This window comes from Uranotaenia lowii, chromosome 3, assembly GCF_029784155.1.
Source record: "Uranotaenia lowii strain MFRU-FL chromosome 3, ASM2978415v1, whole genome shotgun sequence".
In the NCBI taxonomy this organism is placed as follows: domain Eukaryota; kingdom Metazoa; phylum Arthropoda; class Insecta; order Diptera; family Culicidae; genus Uranotaenia; species Uranotaenia lowii.
In genome coordinates this window covers 306,427,506-306,448,468 of record NC_073693.1, presented here as the reverse complement: position 1 = coordinate 306,448,468, position 20,963 = coordinate 306,427,506, and the positions used below count along the sequence as shown (strand labels likewise).

The window sequence follows — 20,963 nt, the reverse complement described above, 5'->3', positions numbered from 1 at the left end:
GAGAAATTTTATGAAAAACTGTTGAAGAATTGTGGTCCTGGAATGAGATTTCGAAGTTTTGGAGTCAAGATTGTTACACCATTGTTACTCTTGAATCATTTACGGAGTACGTACGTAGAAAATTAAAATTTTATGTTTTGTACAAAATTTCACTTGGCATCTTCGGACCTTTATGGGGGGGGTTTAACCCCCAAAACCCCCCCCGTTCCTACGGCCATGGGTTTAAGTGGCTTCAGAAAATTGAGCCCAGAGACAAAATGATAAAAAAGGCGTTTTTGAACCAAGATCGTGTCCATCCCGATTCGAATAATGAAATTTCACTATGTCAGCTAAATTTTAACTGATTTGAAGGTTCATTTGAATTAATAAAAAGTTTTGGTTTCCAATATCATACGTTAAAAATGTAAAATTTAGGTAAAACTAAAAAAATAGTGACTTTCTTTTTGAAAACCGTTGTTTTTTTCTAGATAATCATAAAATATTCATTTAACTGAACAAATCAATGATTGATTTAGTAAAATCATACAAATCAATGGGAAATTAGTAAATTTTATTTTGTTTTATGATGTTTTGTCACATTTAGACCGCAAAATACACACAATTAGAAATTTTCTCAGTACGCCGTGTCTTAATTCGACCTAAAATTGACCAATTATGCAGATTTCATATTTTTGAGTTAATCAAAGGGTCGTTTTAATTTCAATAATATTATTTAATTAATAAATTCATCGTTTTAGAACGGTTGTGCGCAGTAAAACGAAAAGTGTAAAGCAAAAATCGATTTACCTCCTTCATATTTGGTCTTCAATATGTTGAAATTCCATGATTTCGTACTCAAATAAGTCAAAATGAAATTTTATTTCTGGTGAATATAAATTTATTGCGGTAATCTCGACGTAATATACTCAAAATCCAGTGAAAAGTTGTATTTTAGTGCACGAAAATCTGAAAAAAAATTGAAATTGACAAAAAGTTCGAAAAACAGCTATTTTTAAAAAACTCGTCAAAAATTCTGTGTTTCGTATTTTGACAATCCAAAAAAGGCAAAAATTTGCCAAATTACGAAAACTTTTCCATCATTTTTACAAAAATTATCTGGTGTGACTTAAACAATTTTCACAGTTCATTGATTAAAAAGTACGGTTTAAACACCACTTTTTTACATTTTTTTGTGGTCATGTTCTTAAAAAGAAAATTAAAAAATATTTCCTTATGTGCAACGTATAGCTTCCAACTTCAGCTTTTTCGGACACCAGGGGAATTTTTTTTGAGCATTTCGTTGCTGATCTACAGTCTTTTTTCCGAAACATGTTTTTTTGGATTTTTTTCTTAGAATTGAATCACGGAAAACTGAAGAGTTGTAGGTGAATAATGCCTGAGAAACATTTTTGAGTTACATTACGAGGTTTCCAAAACCATAAATTTTGTTAAAATTTGATAAAAAACAAGAGAGATATAGCAATTTTAAGCAGGGAGTGTCGAATTGACACTCAAGGCCTTATCTATCAAATTTTATTTTCTTGGGATCCAGGGCATTTCCATAAAAAAAGTGATACATAATTTAAAATTAAATATTTCAAGCATTCATTGAGAGTTTCAGAAGAAATTCTTTCATTTGGATGCACCCGAATAAAGTTACAAGTCGCCAAACTTCCAATAGTGTCATATTGACACTCAAGAGCGGATTAGGGTTAAGAATTTCCAAAGCTTTATACTGTATTTTCGATTTTAAACCTCTGTTTCTCAAATCCTAGACTCAGTAACAGATTGTTTAGTTTTAAATGAAGATTTGAAAACAAAAAGTTGATTAAAAATTAAATTAAAATCCTGATTCCTTAGCGCGGTCTATCTGGATTTCAACTTTTTACTAGTAGTATTACTAAGAATAATGTTGACCTTTTATTTGACCGTTATTAAGCTTTACTATTCGAATTATAAATTCATAACATTATCTTCAATTCGCTTTAAGATTCTTTATCACAGAATGGGATTTGGTTGTTTAGAAAGCAGGGTTTATTTCTTTATATGTATCGCTTTATGTTTTGTTCTTTTAGCATTTTTTATGTAGTTTTAGTTTATTCCATCAATTAAGATTTCGCGTCAAGTAATTTATGAATAAATCTTGATTCATGAAAAATTTCTTCTCCACACTATTCAAGCGTTCGATGCTCAGAGCTTTTTTATAGCAACTTGTTAAACATCGCAAAAAGCTTCGCTTGCTTACTTTATAGCACGAAGCTTAACGCCGCCTGCTATAAGCTACCATGCCTTCGTTTAAAATTCTTAGAATCACTTACTCATGTTCCACGATAATGTCGGCACACTGCTGGGGCAGCGTGTGTCGTTCGACTTCGGTGTGATTCTGCTGGCAGGCATGGTCTCCATAATCTAGCTCGATGGCCGTCGCCCGGGATGTAACTCCGATCAGATAGTGACCCAACTCGCCGGCAATGTAGCCTATCGTAAGTACTGCCAGAACGTAAGGCTTGTACAGGAATTTCAGTTTATCCACCATGGGTTGCATTTTGGAGGTTTTTTTTGCGAGTTCTTCTCGTTTAAGTTTCCGTTGTCAGTGGCTTTATCTGGAAAAGAGAGAGAAATGTAACCGTAAGTATCATATATTTTAAATTGATATATCGAAAAAAAAAGGTGTTAAGAAATAAACAATTAAAATCCTTAAAAGTGGTCACGCTGTAAGTAAAAAAGTGAGGAACTTTGACAGTAAATATAATAGAAATAACAGTCATTCATCCGACTAACACACGCTCCTAATTTTTTGCCATTCTACACCCTCTACTAGTTATTAGAGTCGAGATCCAGCCAGATCGCCCGTCAGAGATAAATCAAGCGTAATTGATTTTCCACCTTTTGGCAAAACATCCGGCGGCCGGCGACGTAAAAGATGTGCAGAGCATTGAGCCATTGAGCGATACAATTGATTAGTTCCCTGCAGCACATGGTTCCGCGTTGTGGGCTTTGATGTGCTTCTATTTGCGAATGGTGGTTGTTGTTGCACCTTTTCCACGCGTGTTTTAAATCTTCTAATTGATTTAAAATCAGAAACGACTTTTTTTATTTTTCTAGAAATATTTAAAAAAAAAAGAAAACAGCTTTCTATTTTTGTAGTCAGAGAAAATAATTACAATTTACTGGGTACTATAAAATAAATATCTAGAAGGAACAATTCTCGATTACATTGTGTAGAGTGATAAGGTTGAGCAAACATACGTAGAAACCTACTTGTCGTAAGCCATCAAGTGATTTAACGCGGGGCGTGATGAATAGGATAAAATATAGCCATTCAATTAACATTAATAGGATATAGATCAGCAGCACTTATTGGTGATTTCAAGTAGCTTCAATAAATTTTTTAGTTGTCGCCTCGCCAGTGAATTAGCAATCGATCATTGGTTTCCGTTGGAAATCTAATTGATATTGATGGACGCTCATAGCTCTTGTTGTCTACAATAAATATCTACTAATAACAAGACGTTAATTTCTATTGAGTTCATATTATTTGTTTCATCTTGTAATTTCATCATTCAACTCAAACACCCTGGTATATTTTTATTCTAAACGGTCAGAGCTTTTAGGATTTGAGGATTCAAACTTGGATTTCTAAAATTAATTGTTAAGCTTCAGATACTACGTGGACAGAAAAATGAGATTTTTGACCACCTAATCTCCCCGCTAACGGTTCTAATATTTTGCGCACGATTTGACCGCCGTATTTCGTTTATTTCAACGGCGAGTAGCTTTTTTACCTTGCAGAAATAAAGTCAGGCTTGTTTATAAGTCAGCTATACGAGCCATTAAAAAAAATGTTTTTGTCACTTTCCTAATCGAAATTTTTAGTTTGCGCTTGATGAAACCTCTAGTATTCCCTACCTTCATGATGGAATCATTCATATTCACTTCATGAATAGTGAAATTTAAAAAGTATTGGCTCACCATTACATCCTCTAGATCTCCATGAAGGAATAATAACTGTATGTATTTTGATCGATAGTTGATTTCCAGCGGGTTTTCGCGGTCCTGCCCAAAGAATTAAGTTAATGACCTCGGTATTGGATGATATCACAAAAATCTCTTGACAGAACGTCACAAAAATTTGCACATGTAACCAATAAACTAGTAGATAGCTTCACTGAAAATTGCATGCAGAAGTTATTCACAAAACAAAGTGTTATATTTTTTTTCGAATACACCCCTTACTAATTTCCAAAATATTTTCTACAGGTAAATAAACATTAAGATGTGTAAGTCAAAATCTTAAAATTGCAAAGCTTTCCAGTTTTAGTTTAAACAATTAGTAGCCATCTGAAAGCAAGTGATAAATATGAGAATTTAAAAATTTAATATTTTAAAATTATTTTATATCAGGAATATTCGTTTTTTTTTTTCAAAATCATTTTTATTTCAATAACAAAAAGGCAAAAAGTATTGTTTGAAAGTAGAAAGAATTAGATTTAGAAAAAAAAATTCAAATCTGTCCACGTGGACATCCGGGAAGGGGGTTGGGTGTTTGCCAAATGTCCACGCTTGTAAATGAAGGGGGAAGAGGAGGTCAAAAATCTCATTTTTCTGTCCACGTGGTATCGGAACGGCCCCATATAAATAAAATCATAATCTTAAGATGTCAATGGATTATATTTGCAAAAATCAAGACAAAATCTTTGTCTTGTCTGAGAGAGTCTGTTTGTCTGTCTGTCTGTTCCCTATAGACTCGGAAACTACTGAACCAATCTCCGTCAAAATTGGCATCTAAGGGTTTTTGAGGCCAGAGATGGTTTCTATAATAGTTAAAACCGCATCCGACTTAAGGGAGGGGGGGCTCCCATACAAAGTTTGTAGTTTTCCGAACCAAATTAAAGTCATGACATCCATTTTTTCGAGACTTTTTTTCCTTTAGGCGGTTTGTTTTTCGTCTCCAAGGTCGAGGCGGCGCGAGCAGACGTCGTTAGAAGATAGTAACCATGGCATAGCATACTCAACCAAGCATATTTTCAATGCAAGTGGGGGCGATATGAAGCCTTGATGTGATTTTTTTTGTTCTTGATTCCTAGCTCATTTCTACAGCACATGGTTATGAATGACGCCTAGATGTGACTCAGGTTGACATTTTGCTGATCGAATAAAACATATAATATTTGTTTTGCCAAAATCTGAAATTGAAAAGTCAGGCATCTATTTTTATAGATTTTCTTTTCTTCGAGGGGTTTGTTTTTCGTCTCCATGCGCGAGGCGTCGCTAGCAAACGTCGTTGCAAGATAATAGTAACCAAAGCATACTGTTCATTGATCGCTGGAAAAATTTTAAAATTAGGCGCCTATTTCTCAACCAAGTACCTATATTTCTTACGCACGTGGGGGCGATATGCAACCTAGATGTGTTTTTTTTTCTTGCTTATTTGTACACAGCACATGGTAATAAATGACGCCTAGATGTGATACGGATTGATATTTTATCGATCGAATCAAAACAATATAAACGATTTCAAATATTAAAACAATTTTTAATTCGTGTTAATTTAAGTAGTAAATTGTTGTCCAAAAGATATGAGTTTGGTAAAGATAAATATGAAATAATGTTATGACACTTTGCGGACGTTTGAAAATAAGAAATTGGGAAGCTTTACAATAAATTTCGTATAATCCAATACGCCTAGAACGCTAGACACATTAACTGAACAAGAGTCTGTTGTATTCTATTTTGTTTAATTATAGAGGATTTTAACCAACATGGTCATTCGTCATCTCAACAAGAGTCTGTTCTTTGAAATAGATTAGATAGGATTGAAGTTTTAAAAAGCCGAATATACTATTTGATTTTTTGCAAACTTAAATTGAAGTTATCAATAAAATAATCTACTTTTTAATAACAAAGAGTGAGGATTTGCATTTTTTGGAAGAATTTTCAATTAAGAAAGTAGACTAGAGCAAGTGAAAACTATCAACTTTTACAAAAAATGTATACATTATTTCTTTATCTAAAAATTGTTGGGACCAAAAAAAAATTGATTAAATAAACTTAACTCTTTTTTTAAAATCATTCACCAAAAAAACTGCTTACACGTTTTCTGTTTGTTTACACACAATTCAAGTACAAACTTAACATGAAAAGTGTGTTTTTCTTTTACATGTTTTGGCTATATAGAAGAGACTTTTGATTCACTTTTTTGTTGAACAGTTTTTTTGTGATTGATATTCCGGGGGCAGCAGATTTTTATGATGAACTTTTAATATGACCTGAAAGTGTTAAAAATAATATTAATTTCTGTAATTTCTAAAGTGGAATAAGTGAAAACGCGCCATTTAGCTATGAAACATCAACAATTTAAGAATTTTATATCCAAAATGGTCAGAAAGGATATCCCGAGTGTTGAATCTGAAGCGGATATTCAAATTATTATAAAGGTCTTTGTAAATCAAGGTCTTTTGGTTGAACAGCATTCAGTTAAATAGGAGTACCAAGCATTAATTTATTCCGGAGAAAAACTTAGGATACAGCGATGAAAGTTAATAAAACAGACAAACAAGAACAAGTATTAAATTCATTTTAAAGTCTTTTCACTGACGCATCTGAAAAAGACCTATCGATATTTCTTTTTGTCAACATAACTAATATTTTTTTTGAAAATTTTACTTTTTTCAGAGAAAGAAAGTTGAACTGCGGTGATTAGGATTTGACCGGTGTTTCATTTTGAAAATTAGGATGTACAGTAAAAAAGACTCATAATTTGTATTAAGGTTCTGTTTATATGATAATTTCCAGGAAACAAAATGAACTCATGAAACCATCGAAGCCTGAACAGATTATTTCTTTTCAATCTACGAAATTTAAAAAAAAATCTGCTTTTCAATTAAATGTTATTAAATCTTAAAAATATAACATAATCCTGAATGAAATCGCAGAACATTGTTGGTGGTAATGTTCAGGAAATTTTGAAATCAGAACTACTTCAATTAAAATCTTTAAAATAATGGGTGAATATATCTAAACATATGTTTTCCTCTTTTCAAAACCAATCGTTTCTTTGATTCATTGGGTTAAAGTTCAAAAGAATTAATTTGCATTTTTTGCTTGAATAAAAAAAAAGGAATTTGCAATACACAAAATCGCCATTTAATGCCATGACAAGTGCTGTTTGGGAACACTTTAAGTTGAAATGTGTAAAGTCTATAACTTAAGTTTTAGGCGAATCTTTTTGAAAATGATTTTGGTAAAAATATGGATTTTAATTCAAACTGCTTCGAAGGATGAGGATGGTGAATAAAAAGCTGTTTCAAAATGGTTAGTAAAAAATCTTTTCTTACGTTTTTTTAATTCTTCAGCTCTAAAAAAATACACCATCCAAAGCTAATTGGGAGCTGAAAGCGCTGCGTAAGGCAAAATATTCGGCAAATACTCCAAAAATTGTCCCGATATTAAAAATAATATAACAAAACGGAATAAATCTACTGAATGGAATACAGCAAATGAAACATAAATATTATCAACATACAGTTATTTATTGAACAAGTTACAAAAATTGGATTTTAAAAGACCCGTTGAGTTTAAATTCTTTGGTTTAATTTTAATAGAATTGAGCGGGACGATTCGAGTAAAGGGAAAGAAGGGAAATGTAAAGAAAACTAGGAAAAATAGAAAATGGACGCCAAGTTGAACATGGTAAGACGAAGTTTACCGGGTCGGCTAGTTTTTATATAAAATTTGAAAAATCGAGCAAAAAATTTACAAATTTTAACATTTTTCGATGCCGTTAAAAACATTACCCAGTATGATGGATAGGCTTGAAAATATTACCTTCAAACTTTTTGCTGGTTTCCTCATTCTATACCAACACAGTTGGTGTAAAAATATTTTTCGAGCAATCACTCATTTTTTTTAAATAAATAGTTTTATAATTAAGTTAGGAGTCTGGGGTAAAATGCAACAAAATGCAAATCAAAGAAACACCTTGGAAATCTCATTTCCATGTGCTGGAATTTGAATGTTTACCATCATGCGTTTGTAAACTTTGAAACTCATTCATCCAAACATTTATTTTTATGATTTTAGCTTGTAGAATTTTTCGTATTATGATTTAACCCGCAAATGTATGCAGCATCCTTATTTTCAGAAAAAATGTAAAAAATAGTTTTTACAGACCAAAAAGTTACTGCAATTCGTGTTGTCATGCGTTGTGGTCTGTAAGGCATCGCAAATAAATAAAAAACAATAAATTTTCATACGTGTTCATAAACTTTTTCATTAAAAACACAGTATGTTGCAAGTTTGCCCATTTTCTAAGGAGGGTGAAAATCGTATGTATTTCGAAAATTAAAAATAACTAAAGAAACCAATAATTTTTCAAACTACGCCAATTTGATGTCTCATCATCCTTAAAACTTTTGATGCATAAGGTACTTGAAATTGAAATACTTAAAATACTTAGGTGATTTAAGGAAATCATCAGAATGCCATATGCCAAATTTGAGCTGAATCTGACAACGAAAAGGGGCTGCACTAAATCTCAAGTGTGAAAGGGTTTATGAAACATTGTGTTCGGAAGAAGCTTTTCATGATTTTTTTTTCTAACCAATTGATTGCTTATTTATGTTGATTTTTATTAAAATTTGAATCAAGACTAATATTTCACCTGAAGACTGCAACACGATTGGACTTGAAACAAAAAAGTTATGGCGATTCAAAGATTGCGTTTTGGTTGCATATTGTCGTTTAACACGCAAAGAGTACAAATACTAACTCCGTTTCATATGACAATTTGCGGCAAAAACACAATTTTTGAACCGCAATAACTTTTTTTTGTTTTAAGTCCAATCGAGTTGCAGTCTTCAGATGAAATGCTAGTTGAAATTTTAATAAAATCAACATAAACAAGCAAACGATGGTTTGATGAAAAACCAGTTTTTAATGCTTCTTTAGAACACAATGTCTCAGAAACCCTTTCATTCATGAGATTCAGTGTACTACATTCCTTTCGAACGCTACTCTCGAAATTCCAAAATTAATCGGAACAAAATCACCACCTTCTATAATTCAAACCTTTTCGCAGGTAGCTATTTATCCAGTAAGTTGCAGATCAACTACTTAGAAGTCGTCGTCGCCGTCGTCGTTGGGTATGAGTCAAGTTCAATGCTAATAGATCCGGTAATCTGTTGCTGAATAGAGAGCGAAAACCAGACCAGGTTAATACCTGCTACATATCATTATTTATAGCCCGACCGATCGGTTGGTTGGGAGCGGGCCTTCGATTTCATTTTGGTCCCTCCCGATTGTAAACATCTGGACAACACGGTGAATGAAAAGTTGCAATGGAAGTAGGTACACATCAACCTGACCACCATCGGAATTCTAGTGAGAGACAGGTGGTAATTTGCAGATAAAAATATGAATTTATAATCGACGCGACGGATTGAGATATCACGCTGTGTGTTTTTAGATCAATAGATACTACTCATTTGTCGCTCAACCATGAACATGAGCAAATATTAAACTTTAAAGAATGGGTAGCAAAATTTGTTTATCTCGTGATTATATTTGGACTCTACTTAATTTACATTTTTTTTTGTAATGTTCAATTCACATAACAATTTCAATTAGTAGTGTTGAAAAATTTACCGGAATTTGTTTATTTCTAATATGCTAATGGTTCTGGACTGCTTCCAAAACTGAAACACCACTTATTCGACTCCAGCAAGATGCTATAATCATCAATAAGCTGAAACTGAATCATCATCATCGAATCTGTTCGATCTATTCGAGCAGTGCGATCTACCAATCAAACCAACCAAAGACCCGGCCAGATGTAATGACAGCAAATTACATCATATAAAATAAAAGTCGTGATCGTGCCTTAATTTATGACACACTTTAGTGTATAACCAACGACCGATTACGATCATCCCTTGCTCGAATGTTGAAATATATTGTAGTACCGTACAACATTCACCTGGCACGTGGCAGAGTATTTAAGAACTGAGGAATTTTCTCATCTCATTGATTGGTAGTCGTTCCGAGGATTCCTAAGTAGATTTTTTTTTAAACGAGACAACAGATAACATATCTATGTAATTGAGTAATTTAAAATACAGCTACAAAAGTAGTTGTACTCCGAATACAGATAATCGCAATTTAATTTATACATATTCAATAATCAATTTTCAATTCAAATTTATATTCGACATTAGAAATTTTAATTTCAATAAAAAAAAATGATTTAAGTTGATCAATTATACTATGGTTGCATCCGTAAATGCTGACTTTTTCTGAGTTCTAAAATTTTAGTTTGAGTCTTCATTTGAAAATTTGTTTTCCGAATTTCTAAATTATCAGATTATTATTTTGATTTTCTTGAATAACTAGATTCGCTTGCAATTAATATCATTTGTCAAAAATTTGCATATTTTTTTTCACACCTTGTGTGAACCTACGTTCATGAAAAAAAAATTTCACATTTTTATCACATTTTTCTCAATTGACAACTTTGCAATGTCACATTGCTTTACAAAATTTCATCCGAAATTTCAAGCCGTATCTATACTAGACTCCAAAATATTTCGGGATAAAATTTTTATTAAAAACTGGAAGATGCTATCTAAAACCGAATGAAGAAACAGACAAATTTTGGGACGATTCAAGGCTTTGGCGAAAAATTTTACCATACGATGATACGTTTTCTACTGTCCGTTTTTAGACCAAACCCGTGTCAAATTTAATAGCCATACTTTGACATGCTGCCATAGGAATTATGAAGGGATTTGTGAAATATTATCAAACATTTTGGTTTTGAAATCAAATAAGATTATTCCTTCAGTTCTTTAATTTATTTATTTTCAGTAATTACATGGCTTCAACGTGTCCGACCCATACACAATCATAACCATATTTAGATAAAGAACATTCTAGAGTCGTCCTTGTCGCGAATTCCCCAGTTGCACGATTCCAGAATAGATTCAGTTGTTCAACTATTCAGTACTTGATGTTGGGAAAACTTCTTCGTGGTAAATTTTAACCTCTTGTTTGATCTAGGAAACAATATTTTTTCAATAAAAATATCAAAATTGAATAGTTGAAATACTTACCTTGAAATTTCGCTCAAACTGAAGTTCCATGAATTTTTGTTTATGTTTGTTACCAATGATATGATTGCTGTGATTAATTTCAAGCTATTTTTTTTATGTTTTCAATTGCCCTTAGTAACACTTCTGTAAGTGATGCAGAGCTCTTACAATAGATGCAAGTAAGAACAGGGGAAAATGTTTCTTCAGGATGATTTCAGAAGATTGTGTTTCTTAATCATTGCTTAGTTATAAAATTGAAATTTATCAGAAACATCCCTATTGCTTTTTATTTTACGAATTTTATCATGTTCGAGCCAAAAAAATACATCTCAGGATTCGAACTGTGACAATATTCTGGATTTTTTTTATGTTTAGCCCTTATCACTTGAGTGTGACACTATTGGAAGTTTGGCGGCTTGTAACTTTATTCGAGTGCATCCAAAAAAACAACCTCTGGGACCCTCATGAATTCTTGAAATCTTTAATTTTGCATCATTATTTTTTTTATGGACGTACCCTGAAAGCCCAGACACACAACTCCCTTTTCAGACATTGAGTGTCAATTTGGCACTCCTTGCTAAAATCGCCATATCCCTCTTGTCTTTCAACCGATTTTAATCAAGTTAAAAGTTTTGGAAACTTCTTAATGCAACACAAATGTTTTTCAGATAATACTCAGCTACATCACTTCAATTTTCCGTTACTCAAAGTCTAAGAAAAAAATCCAAAAAAATATGCTTCGGAAAATAGACTGAGTAGATTTGAAGTCATTTTGGATTTTCTCAAACCTTGGGGTCTAAAAAGCTTCGTTTTGGTTTAAAACTCATCCATGATTTTTTGCAGAATTTTTAAATTACGTTTACATGAGTAAATTTGTGTCATTTCTGTTTCTTCTGTGGAACCGAGAATGCCAATAGATTTGTGCCAGTTCATAAATTCTCCAAAGGATATTTTCCGCTGAACAACTTTGTCCAAGACAGTAACTTCGTATCTTATTAGACACCGCCGACCGTGGCCTAGAGGATAGCGTTCAAGTCTTCTAAGCCAGAGGTCATGAGATCGAGTCTTGGTCACGGCAAACATAGTACTCTTTCTGTGGGTTGGTGGTGTTAGCATTAGTAAAATGCTAGCCATTATATCCTTGAATGATGTACGCTTAGTCTTAAGTAGAAATTAGATCTTTTCAAAGAAACATGAAGTTTCACTGAGATCCCATATGTGTGTGTTGGTTTTAAAAAAAAATTATTAGATGTTTAATAAAGGTAGGTCTTTGGCATTCATAAACAATAAATTCAATTGACACCACTGCTCTCAACTCATTAGAAATTTTTATCGATATGTTCAGGCTATCCTCTCAACTCGCCTTTTCAATTTCAATCTGTCCTCTCAAATCAATTGAAATTTCTATCGATATGCTCAGGCTGTCTTCTAAACACGCTTTTCAATTTCAAGCTGTCCTCTCTACTCGCTTGAAATTTTTATCGATATGTTTAGGCTGTCTTCTCAACTCGCCTTTTCAATTTCAAGCTGTCCTCTCAACTCGCTTGAAATTTTTATCGATATGTTCAGGCTGTCCTCTCAACTTGTCTTTCAGTTTCAAACCGTCCTCTCAACTCGCTTGAAATCGATATGTTCAGGATGTCCTCTCAACTCGCCTTTTCAATTTCAATCGGTCTTTTCAACTCAATTGAGATTTATATTGATTTGTTCAGGCTGTCTTCTCAACTCGCCTTCCAATTTCAAGCTGTCCTCTCAAGCAACTTGAAATTTCTATCGATATGTTCAGGCTGTCCTTCTAACTCGCCTTTTCATTTTCAAGCTGCCCGCTAAATTCGCTTGAAATTTCTATCGATATATTCAGGCTGTCCTCTCAACTCACCTTTTCAAGGTCAAGCTAAATTTTTTTTACAGTTAAATTTTTTTTACGAAACTTGAGTAAGCTGAATATATTAATTACCATTAATTTAAGTTTCGGCATTATTTAATAACTTGCTCATTTGCTTTTTTTCATTATTTTAAGCAGGCTTCATTTTGCTCATCTTGATCAAAAGGAGACAGAGAACTTTTTCGCTCCGAATAATTGTGAGTTAATTTTTAATGAGCAGTTTATCCTCTACTGCTGAGAGAGGGGGGAGAAATTTTGTCTCTAACGAATGATCACTCTTCTACTGACAGAGCACTGTTGGTGTGCGACTTTGAAAACACTTAACCAGTGCTACGTGTGATCAGTGAAATGAATTGCGGTTGATTTCTCAGCCAGTTTCTGAGATGCTAATGAAAATTTCTCCTAGCGAGAATGAGATCGGGTGACTGCGTGATTGAAATGCTCTCCAACAAAATATGAGCTGCTTGATCGTTTTAAGTATGAGGAAGCATATTTCTTCCAGGCGTTTGACAAGAAGATGATAAAAACAGAGCCAAAATCAAGAGATTCGAAGAAGCCTGATTTTAAGCAATCTAAACTTAATTTTTTCGTACTGGGCAATTGATAAACTACTAGACTTTTAAGCAAGTTTGATGAAAATTATTTAAGCGTGAATCGTTTATCACATTGGTTTACCTTTTTTGGTTATTTCTTTTTTAAACAATTTATCGTTTTTGGAGGTTTACGAGAAAATACCTGTCACGGTCGCCAAATGTGCAGACCTGTCCGGAGCTCCGAAGCTCGAAAGCCACACTGGGGAGACCCAGATCACGAGCTGTCGGAGGAACGACACACACACACTGCTGACTTGCTCGTTTTCTCGCCGACTGACTGACTAACTGCGTGAACGCTGAAGTGGATGACCCGATATTGATTTAATCCATTCACACACATACATATTTACATCATGTTAAGAAAACACTAAATTCGAATAAAAAATGCTTTGTAAATATAGTTTTGTATATACTTCTAAGAACAGAAAACTATAACTTTGAGCGCAGCTTTAAGTTCATTTTATCTTATTTTTTCACGGAACTTAAATTTATCAATTTTTTGACAACAAAAAAAATATTTGAAGCTTAGATTTCAAATTGCTACGTAATAATTAAGAAGCTGCTAACCATTTCCTAAAAATCGAAAATTTAGACTTCTTCATCATTCAAATAAGAAATCCTATTCAAACTTATTATTTCATGGATCCCGGATTTCGAACTTTGTACTTTGAAACTGACACTTTGAACTTTGAATTCTGTTTTATTTGGCTCTAGATTGCCGAGATCCAAGAAATTTAAGATCATATTTAACAATTGTATCAAGAAATAAAAAAAATGTCCAAATCAAAACAATGTGCCCCTAATTGAATTTTCTGGACGAATTATTATGCAAATTTTATTCTTCCATACAAATTTCCATACAAAGTTCAAACTCGATGCGCTAATTTGTACCTTGAACGTTCGAAGCCCAGCCTTAGTTTTGACCTACTGGACAAAACTTCTTCTTAGGTGCAGCTTCTTAGCCACCTCCCGAACAGAGGCGTTCGGGCTTCGGTTGAAGGCCCCAACTACGTGGTTGTGATTTTTGGTTTTGTACGGAATACTTTTTCCTTCACTTCTGGGCTTCCGATCGCTGGTCAATCGTTCCTCGAACCGCTAAATCACTCGCGACACAGTGGAATTCGCAATTTCCAACGTTTTAGCGATGGAACGATGCGGGAGATCCTTGTTCTCATGATGAATGCGCAAGATTTTAACACGCACGAGCTGTTCTTTCGACTCCATTTCCACGATTTTTTATTACAGGACTTCAAAACTTGCAGGATGTAAACAATGCACTATGAAATAAATCCACCCAAATTTTCATTAAATTCTACCCAACGGTTAAATAGTTAGAGCAATTTCATAGTGTGGCAATTTCATCGTGGACACCCTTTAGGAGGTATCCAAATCATATCATATTTTACACTGATGCTTGGTTACCCAAAAGGTATCGAAAAAAACATTCAATTTTCAACAATCTATATTTTTCTGAGAGGAGTTCCATTCTAGAGCACAATTTGAGCTACTACATGAGTTTGTTGACCTGGATGATGACTACAAGAACCATAAAACTAGTCATAAAGTAAACTTCAAGCTCACGAATGTCCGCGGAAATCTCTTAAAAGCGTCACTGCTAACTTAAAACGTCCTTCGTAAAGCATAACTTTAGTTTTATTTCGGGTTAAACTTTTTGATGTCTATTGCAAGGATTTCAACCTCTTACCAAAACTACATAGGTACCTCTTCTGTTGAATGATGGATGAATGAACGAGTACATCGCGTTAGAATGGTTTAAATCCAAAAGTTTAACGCATGCTCCTCACGTAGACAAAACTGCTCCACATTTAAATACTAAGCGTTTTACGATTGGCAATAATCACACGAATTTGCACATTCATTCGGACTTCATTGACTGCGAGAAGCACTGTATCATCGTCCAGATGTGTTGACAACAGAATTTAGATTTGTTATTGTTGTTGTCGATGGTCAAGTCGATAATGACGTTGATGGCACCTTTGCTTGCTTCCATGGCGGACATTTAAATTTTACTACTGCAATTCAGCAGATAAATCGCTATTTTTAAACCCCCTCTCGGTCCGCTACTGGAATCCGGGCGGAGCTGAGGAAAGCAAAAGTGCGAATTAAAGTTGACAGTTCGATCTGCATACTAAATCGCTTGACTGGTGGCATAGAGTCATATAAGTTTAGCAACCGGTGGCTGTGTGATTAATTGCTTGGACACTCTGACTGGTTATTGCGAATGATAGTAGGCCGTTTGATGGCTAATAAAATATGTGTAACTTAGCTATTTTCTTTGCAATTGATCGACAATAGTAGGCTGGATGGAAGTAATTGCAGCATTCGGTGAAGGTTGGCAAACAACTTTGATTGACAAGGATACATCAGTTCAGTTTTGATTGAGCATGTGTGATTTGATTGCGATCTTTATCAGGCAATTTAAAGTCATCTTGTGCAACTTTAAGCATTAGCGGTTAGATCGATTCCAAGTAGCGTAAGTAAGTGATTAGCAACTAGAAAAGTGAATATAAAATTATAAAATTTACATCGGGTCGATATTTCATTTAAATATGGATGACGGGTCGAAGTTACATAAAAAGGATCTTGGATAAATTATTGATCCTGAACAGTCCTGAAAGAGTCTGTAATTGTCGCTTTTATATATTGAATCTCCAAAGTCGTGGTGAAAGTTAAAATCATAGTCAAATTTTCGGCCATATGTAGCTCTTCAAAGCTTTTTTATGTTAGCTCATACCATCTAACTGTATTCATAAGCATGATTTTGAATGAATGAAATTTGCAGAATCATCTAGGAATTTGCACTAGACAATGACCAAAAAAAGAATTTTTTTTCAAGAACAAATCGATCCAAAATCTCATGCAAATTTCATCGTCGTTGAAAGGACATTGCGGTGATCTTAATGTTACAGAAATTTGTTCAGAAGAGTTCTATATTCCGTTTTATTGATAGAATTCTATCGTACTCTTCAAATGGAAAAATATACCGTAACAAGAAGTCAATTTCAAAAACTTCGACCTGAAGCATAAACTTATTGACGTCATTAATAAGAAGAACGACTCTAACACTCTTTCTTACTCTTAGTAAATTTTGAATACCCTTCAACTTCGCACAAATTTGATCTCCATATCGAAAATCAAAGTTCTTTGTTGCATGTGACAACAATTCATCAACTTTGTGGTGTTCCTTTCACTTTTCTATCTTCGTCCGCATCCATCTATCCCGAAACCTGTTTGAATCTATATAAAAATGGAACCTGTACCGGGGGATTAAACCGGCATACTTCAGCCAGAAACCACAAAAATCTGCGAACGGACAATAGTCTGTTCCAAAGAACCCGCCCATGTTCTGGCAAAACATGCTAAATTCAATTAGCTTCTTTTTTCTGTTGTCTGTCCGATCGAGGTTCGTACCTCCAGGATAGGGAAACTTGATCCAGCGAACAGCAACCGTTCATCGGTTCTCATTGAACAAATTCTAAGTCGGACGACGGTATTCAGAGAATCAAGAATCATATCCCGTTCTGTTACTTGTAACTCGTTTCTTTTATCTCGATTGGCAACATCAAACTCCATCAGTCTCTAGAGAGCATTTAGAACGACTTAAATCCTCGACTTCATTTATCATGTGTGCAATTTGAACAGGAAACCGACCTTTCGGGTGCAACTTTGAGAGATTTTATTAATTTAGCAAACCATTCTTGATCGCCGCCGTTGGCTTTTACAGCTTGATTGATAGGCGGGTCGGTTGAAGAATTGGCACAGACAAACTGCCAGCAGCGTTCTTAAAATATTTCATCAGTTTTATATTCACAATAATGGCGGTTACAAATGAGAATTTAGAGATGTTTGACTTACACCACGTGAGCAACGATTAATCAGTTTCTAATACAATTTTGTGTGTACTGCCTTAAAGCTTGGATAAAAATTGTTTTTTTTTTATAAAAGTAGCTACATATTTTAAAAATCCTAAAATGTAGCTTTCGCTGATTGTTGTTCAAGTAATAATCAATAAATCTACAATTTGCATCATTAACTCGCCAAGCAGAAAGGTCGATGAAAAAACGATAAATTTTATTTTCATTCAAATTTATTCAGTGTCACGTCTGGGATCGATTGCATTGCATGGAATCAAATAAGTCTAGACGCGCAAAAGTTAAAGAAGTAACTCGATTGATTTAACAAGCTTAGTCCTCACATCAGTAGGAGGTAGCAGAAGATTTATTAATTAATCACAAACAGTTGGGAGAATGTAAATCGATGAGTTATATATTCTATAGCATACAATTTAATAATTCAAATAAAATGCACCTACTTCAACGGTATTTATTTAATTAAAATAATTAATTCGTGTGCTACATTTAAATTTTATGGGGACGGAGATATCTAAGTAAGCTTCGTTCGCGTGAAGACATGTTTGACAGCCACTTCTGAGATTTTTAAAATTATAGAATTATTTATTTATTTATTTATTTATTTAGATCCTAGGCTTCAGCCCTTTATCTTAATCTAGAGTATAATTAATATTATGTATGAACAACACGAATAATTAATTTAAATTAACACTGCTTACTTCTAATCCTAATTTGTTCTCTGGCCATATTTAATTTAATAATATCAACGTTTGCATTATAAAGTGTCATGATTCGGTACATAGGCTCATTCCTAGCATAATTTTGAATCCGATTAGCTAACTGGAATGGCCTTACGCTACGCAAACTACTGCGGCCTTCGTTATAACATATTTGAGATGATAAATACGGTGAATAATATCTTCCACTGGTCAGATCTTTAAAAACAGTGCGTCAATCGATTTTCTGCGGGTTTCCAGGGAGTCCAATCCTACCAGCATGCACAACACTTGATACTCCGGCATTTCTGCTTGCCATCCAAGGTTTCTCAAGGCGTATCTCAGGAACTTCTTTTGAACTCTCTCTAGTCTGTTGATATGAATGTTATAGTACGGACGCCAAACAATACTCGCGTACTCCATTGCGGTCCGAACCAATCCGACGTAAATTGACACAATCGTATAGGGATCACTCAACTCTTGACTAATTCTGCTAACCATTCCGAACATTGAATTAGCCTTTGTTACAACTTTTTCTATGTGCTTCGAAAAGTTTAGCTCTGAGTCCAACTCAACTCCCAAATCTTTTATTGAAGCTTGCCGTGCAACAATCAAATCATTTCCCAGGCGGTATTCGTACATGATGTTGCTCATTTTCCGAGAAAAAGTAACCACATTGCATTTAGAGTCGTTGACTTTTAATCCAAACCTGCTGCAGCATTCCGTAAACCTGTATAGAGCATTTTGCAGAGTCATGCAATCTTTTGGGTGACGAATTGGCAGAAACATCTTTAAATCATCGGCATACACAAGCACGAACACATCAGACAGCACTCCAGGAAACTCGTTCATAACAGTGGTGAAAAAAAGGGGTCCCAAGTGACTCCCTTGTGGTACACCACTGTTTACCGAGTAAGTCCTGGATCTCACGTTCTCCAGCTTAACGTATTGCGTTCTTTCGATTAAGTATGAGCGAATCCATTGTAGGCAAGTGCCGCTTATTCCATTTTTGCACAGCGCCGACAGAAGTGCGTCTATGTTGATCACATCGAAAGCTTTCGACATGTCGGTGTATAGAGCATCGACTTGTAGACCTTCCATCATCCATTGTGAGACACTTGAGACAAACTCCGTTAAATTCGTGACGGTTGACCGCCTTTTAAGGAAGCCATGTTGAACATCTGAAATTTTTGTTTCTATCCATTTTATTGCATTTTCATGACATTTAGGGAAAAAATCAATTTAAAGAGAATAGAACTTCAGCGACAGTTGTGGAATATTGACAAAGGCCTAAGAAGAACTGAAAAGGTTTTTAAGTAATATTTAACGATTAATCTGAGTATCTGTAAGAAAAAATCCTGTTTGCTGCAAAATGGTGGCAAAGATTGGATGATCTTTTTGAATAAGACAAACTTTGGAAGTTTCGGGTAAGATCAATCCATTTTTCTTATTTCAACTTTATAAATTAAATATTATAACTTTATAACCTAACCCTATTTTATTAAAGGGTGATACGGTCAAAATTTGGTCAAGGGAAAACGCGTGTAAATCGGTGAAATTGTTTATTTAAAAAATCAAATTAAATTTCTTGTTCAAGTTTAATTAGTATAAAATTCAGGAAAAATATTCAGTTAGGCTTCCGCTTTTCCAAATCCGAATTGCCGGGCCTTACGCTTAACCCCTGCCATCAGATTTTGTACAGCCATCTTGTCCACCTTCTTCGCTTCAGAAAGCCAGTTTGCCTTGAACTGCTGCTCGTCCTTAGCAGTTTATTTGGTCTTCTTCAGGTTCCGCTTGACAATAGCTCAGTATTTCTCAATTGGGCGGAGCTCTGGCGTGCTGGCAGGGTTCTTGTCCTTGGGAACCACCTGCACGTTGTTGGTGGCGTACCACTCCATGGCCTTTTTACCGTAATGGCAAGATGCCAAATCCGGCCAAAACAGTACGGAACAACCGTGTTTCTTCAGGAAAGGCAGCAGACGTTTATTCAACCATTCTTTCACGAAAAATTTCTTGGTTGACAGTCCCGGAAGCTATGAAAATGCTGCTTTTCATGCCACAGGCACAGATGGCTTGCCAAACCAGATATTTCTTCGCGAACTTTGACAGTTTCATGTGCATGAAAATATCTGCTACCTTTCCCCTTCCTTTTGCCGGATAAAACTCCTGTCCCGGAAGCTGCTTGTAGTCGGCTTCGACGTAGGTTTCGTCGTCCATTATCACGCAGTCAAATTTCGTCAGCATCGTCGTGTACAGCCTCCGGGATCGCGCTTTGGCCGTCGTATTTTGTTTATCATCGCGATTTGGAGTCACTACTTTCTTGTAAGTCGATAGTCCGGCTCGTTTTTTGGCTCGATGCACGGTTGTAGACGATACACCCAGCTTATTTTCGGCATCTCGGAGAGAGAGGTTAGGGTTTCGCTTGAAACTACCGGCAACCCTCTTTGTCGTCTCAGTGGCTTCCGGTTTTCGAATTCCCCCCGATCCAGGCTTCCTGGCTGTCGACAAACGTTCCCCAAACACTTTAGTTACATTTGTAACGGTTGATTTGGCAACTTTTAGCGATTTTGCCAGCTTTGCGTGCGAGTAGCTCGGATTTTCGAGATGCGAGAGCAAAATTTTGATACGCTGCTCTTCTTCCTTGGACGGCATTTTGACAACTGAAGAGTGAATTCCAAAATCAAACTAGGAGCAACATTCTACACACACACACCTTCAAAATGAGGGGTGTTTAGGTTTTTTTAAATGCAAAATTGAAAGAAATAGGTCAAGTTGATATTGACCAAATTTTGACCGTATCACCCTTTATGCGAGGGTTTGCCAGGGAACCA

At 34.7% G+C, this 20,963-nt stretch overlaps 1 protein-coding gene across 1 annotated transcript in view; it reads right to left on the bottom strand.

Moving 5' to 3' along the window:
* LOC129752415 (putative metabolite transport protein HI_1104) overlaps positions 1 to 20,963 on the bottom strand; it is a 50,407-nt gene that overhangs the window by 11,522 nt on the left and 17,922 nt on the right. Inside the window, exon 2 of the mRNA XM_055748199.1 lies at positions 2,298 to 2,582. Coding sequence (XP_055604174.1) covers positions 2,298 to 2,524 — 227 coding nt within the window. The 5' untranslated portion in view covers positions 2,525 to 2,582. The remainder of the gene's footprint in view (positions 1 to 2,297; positions 2,583 to 20,963) is intronic.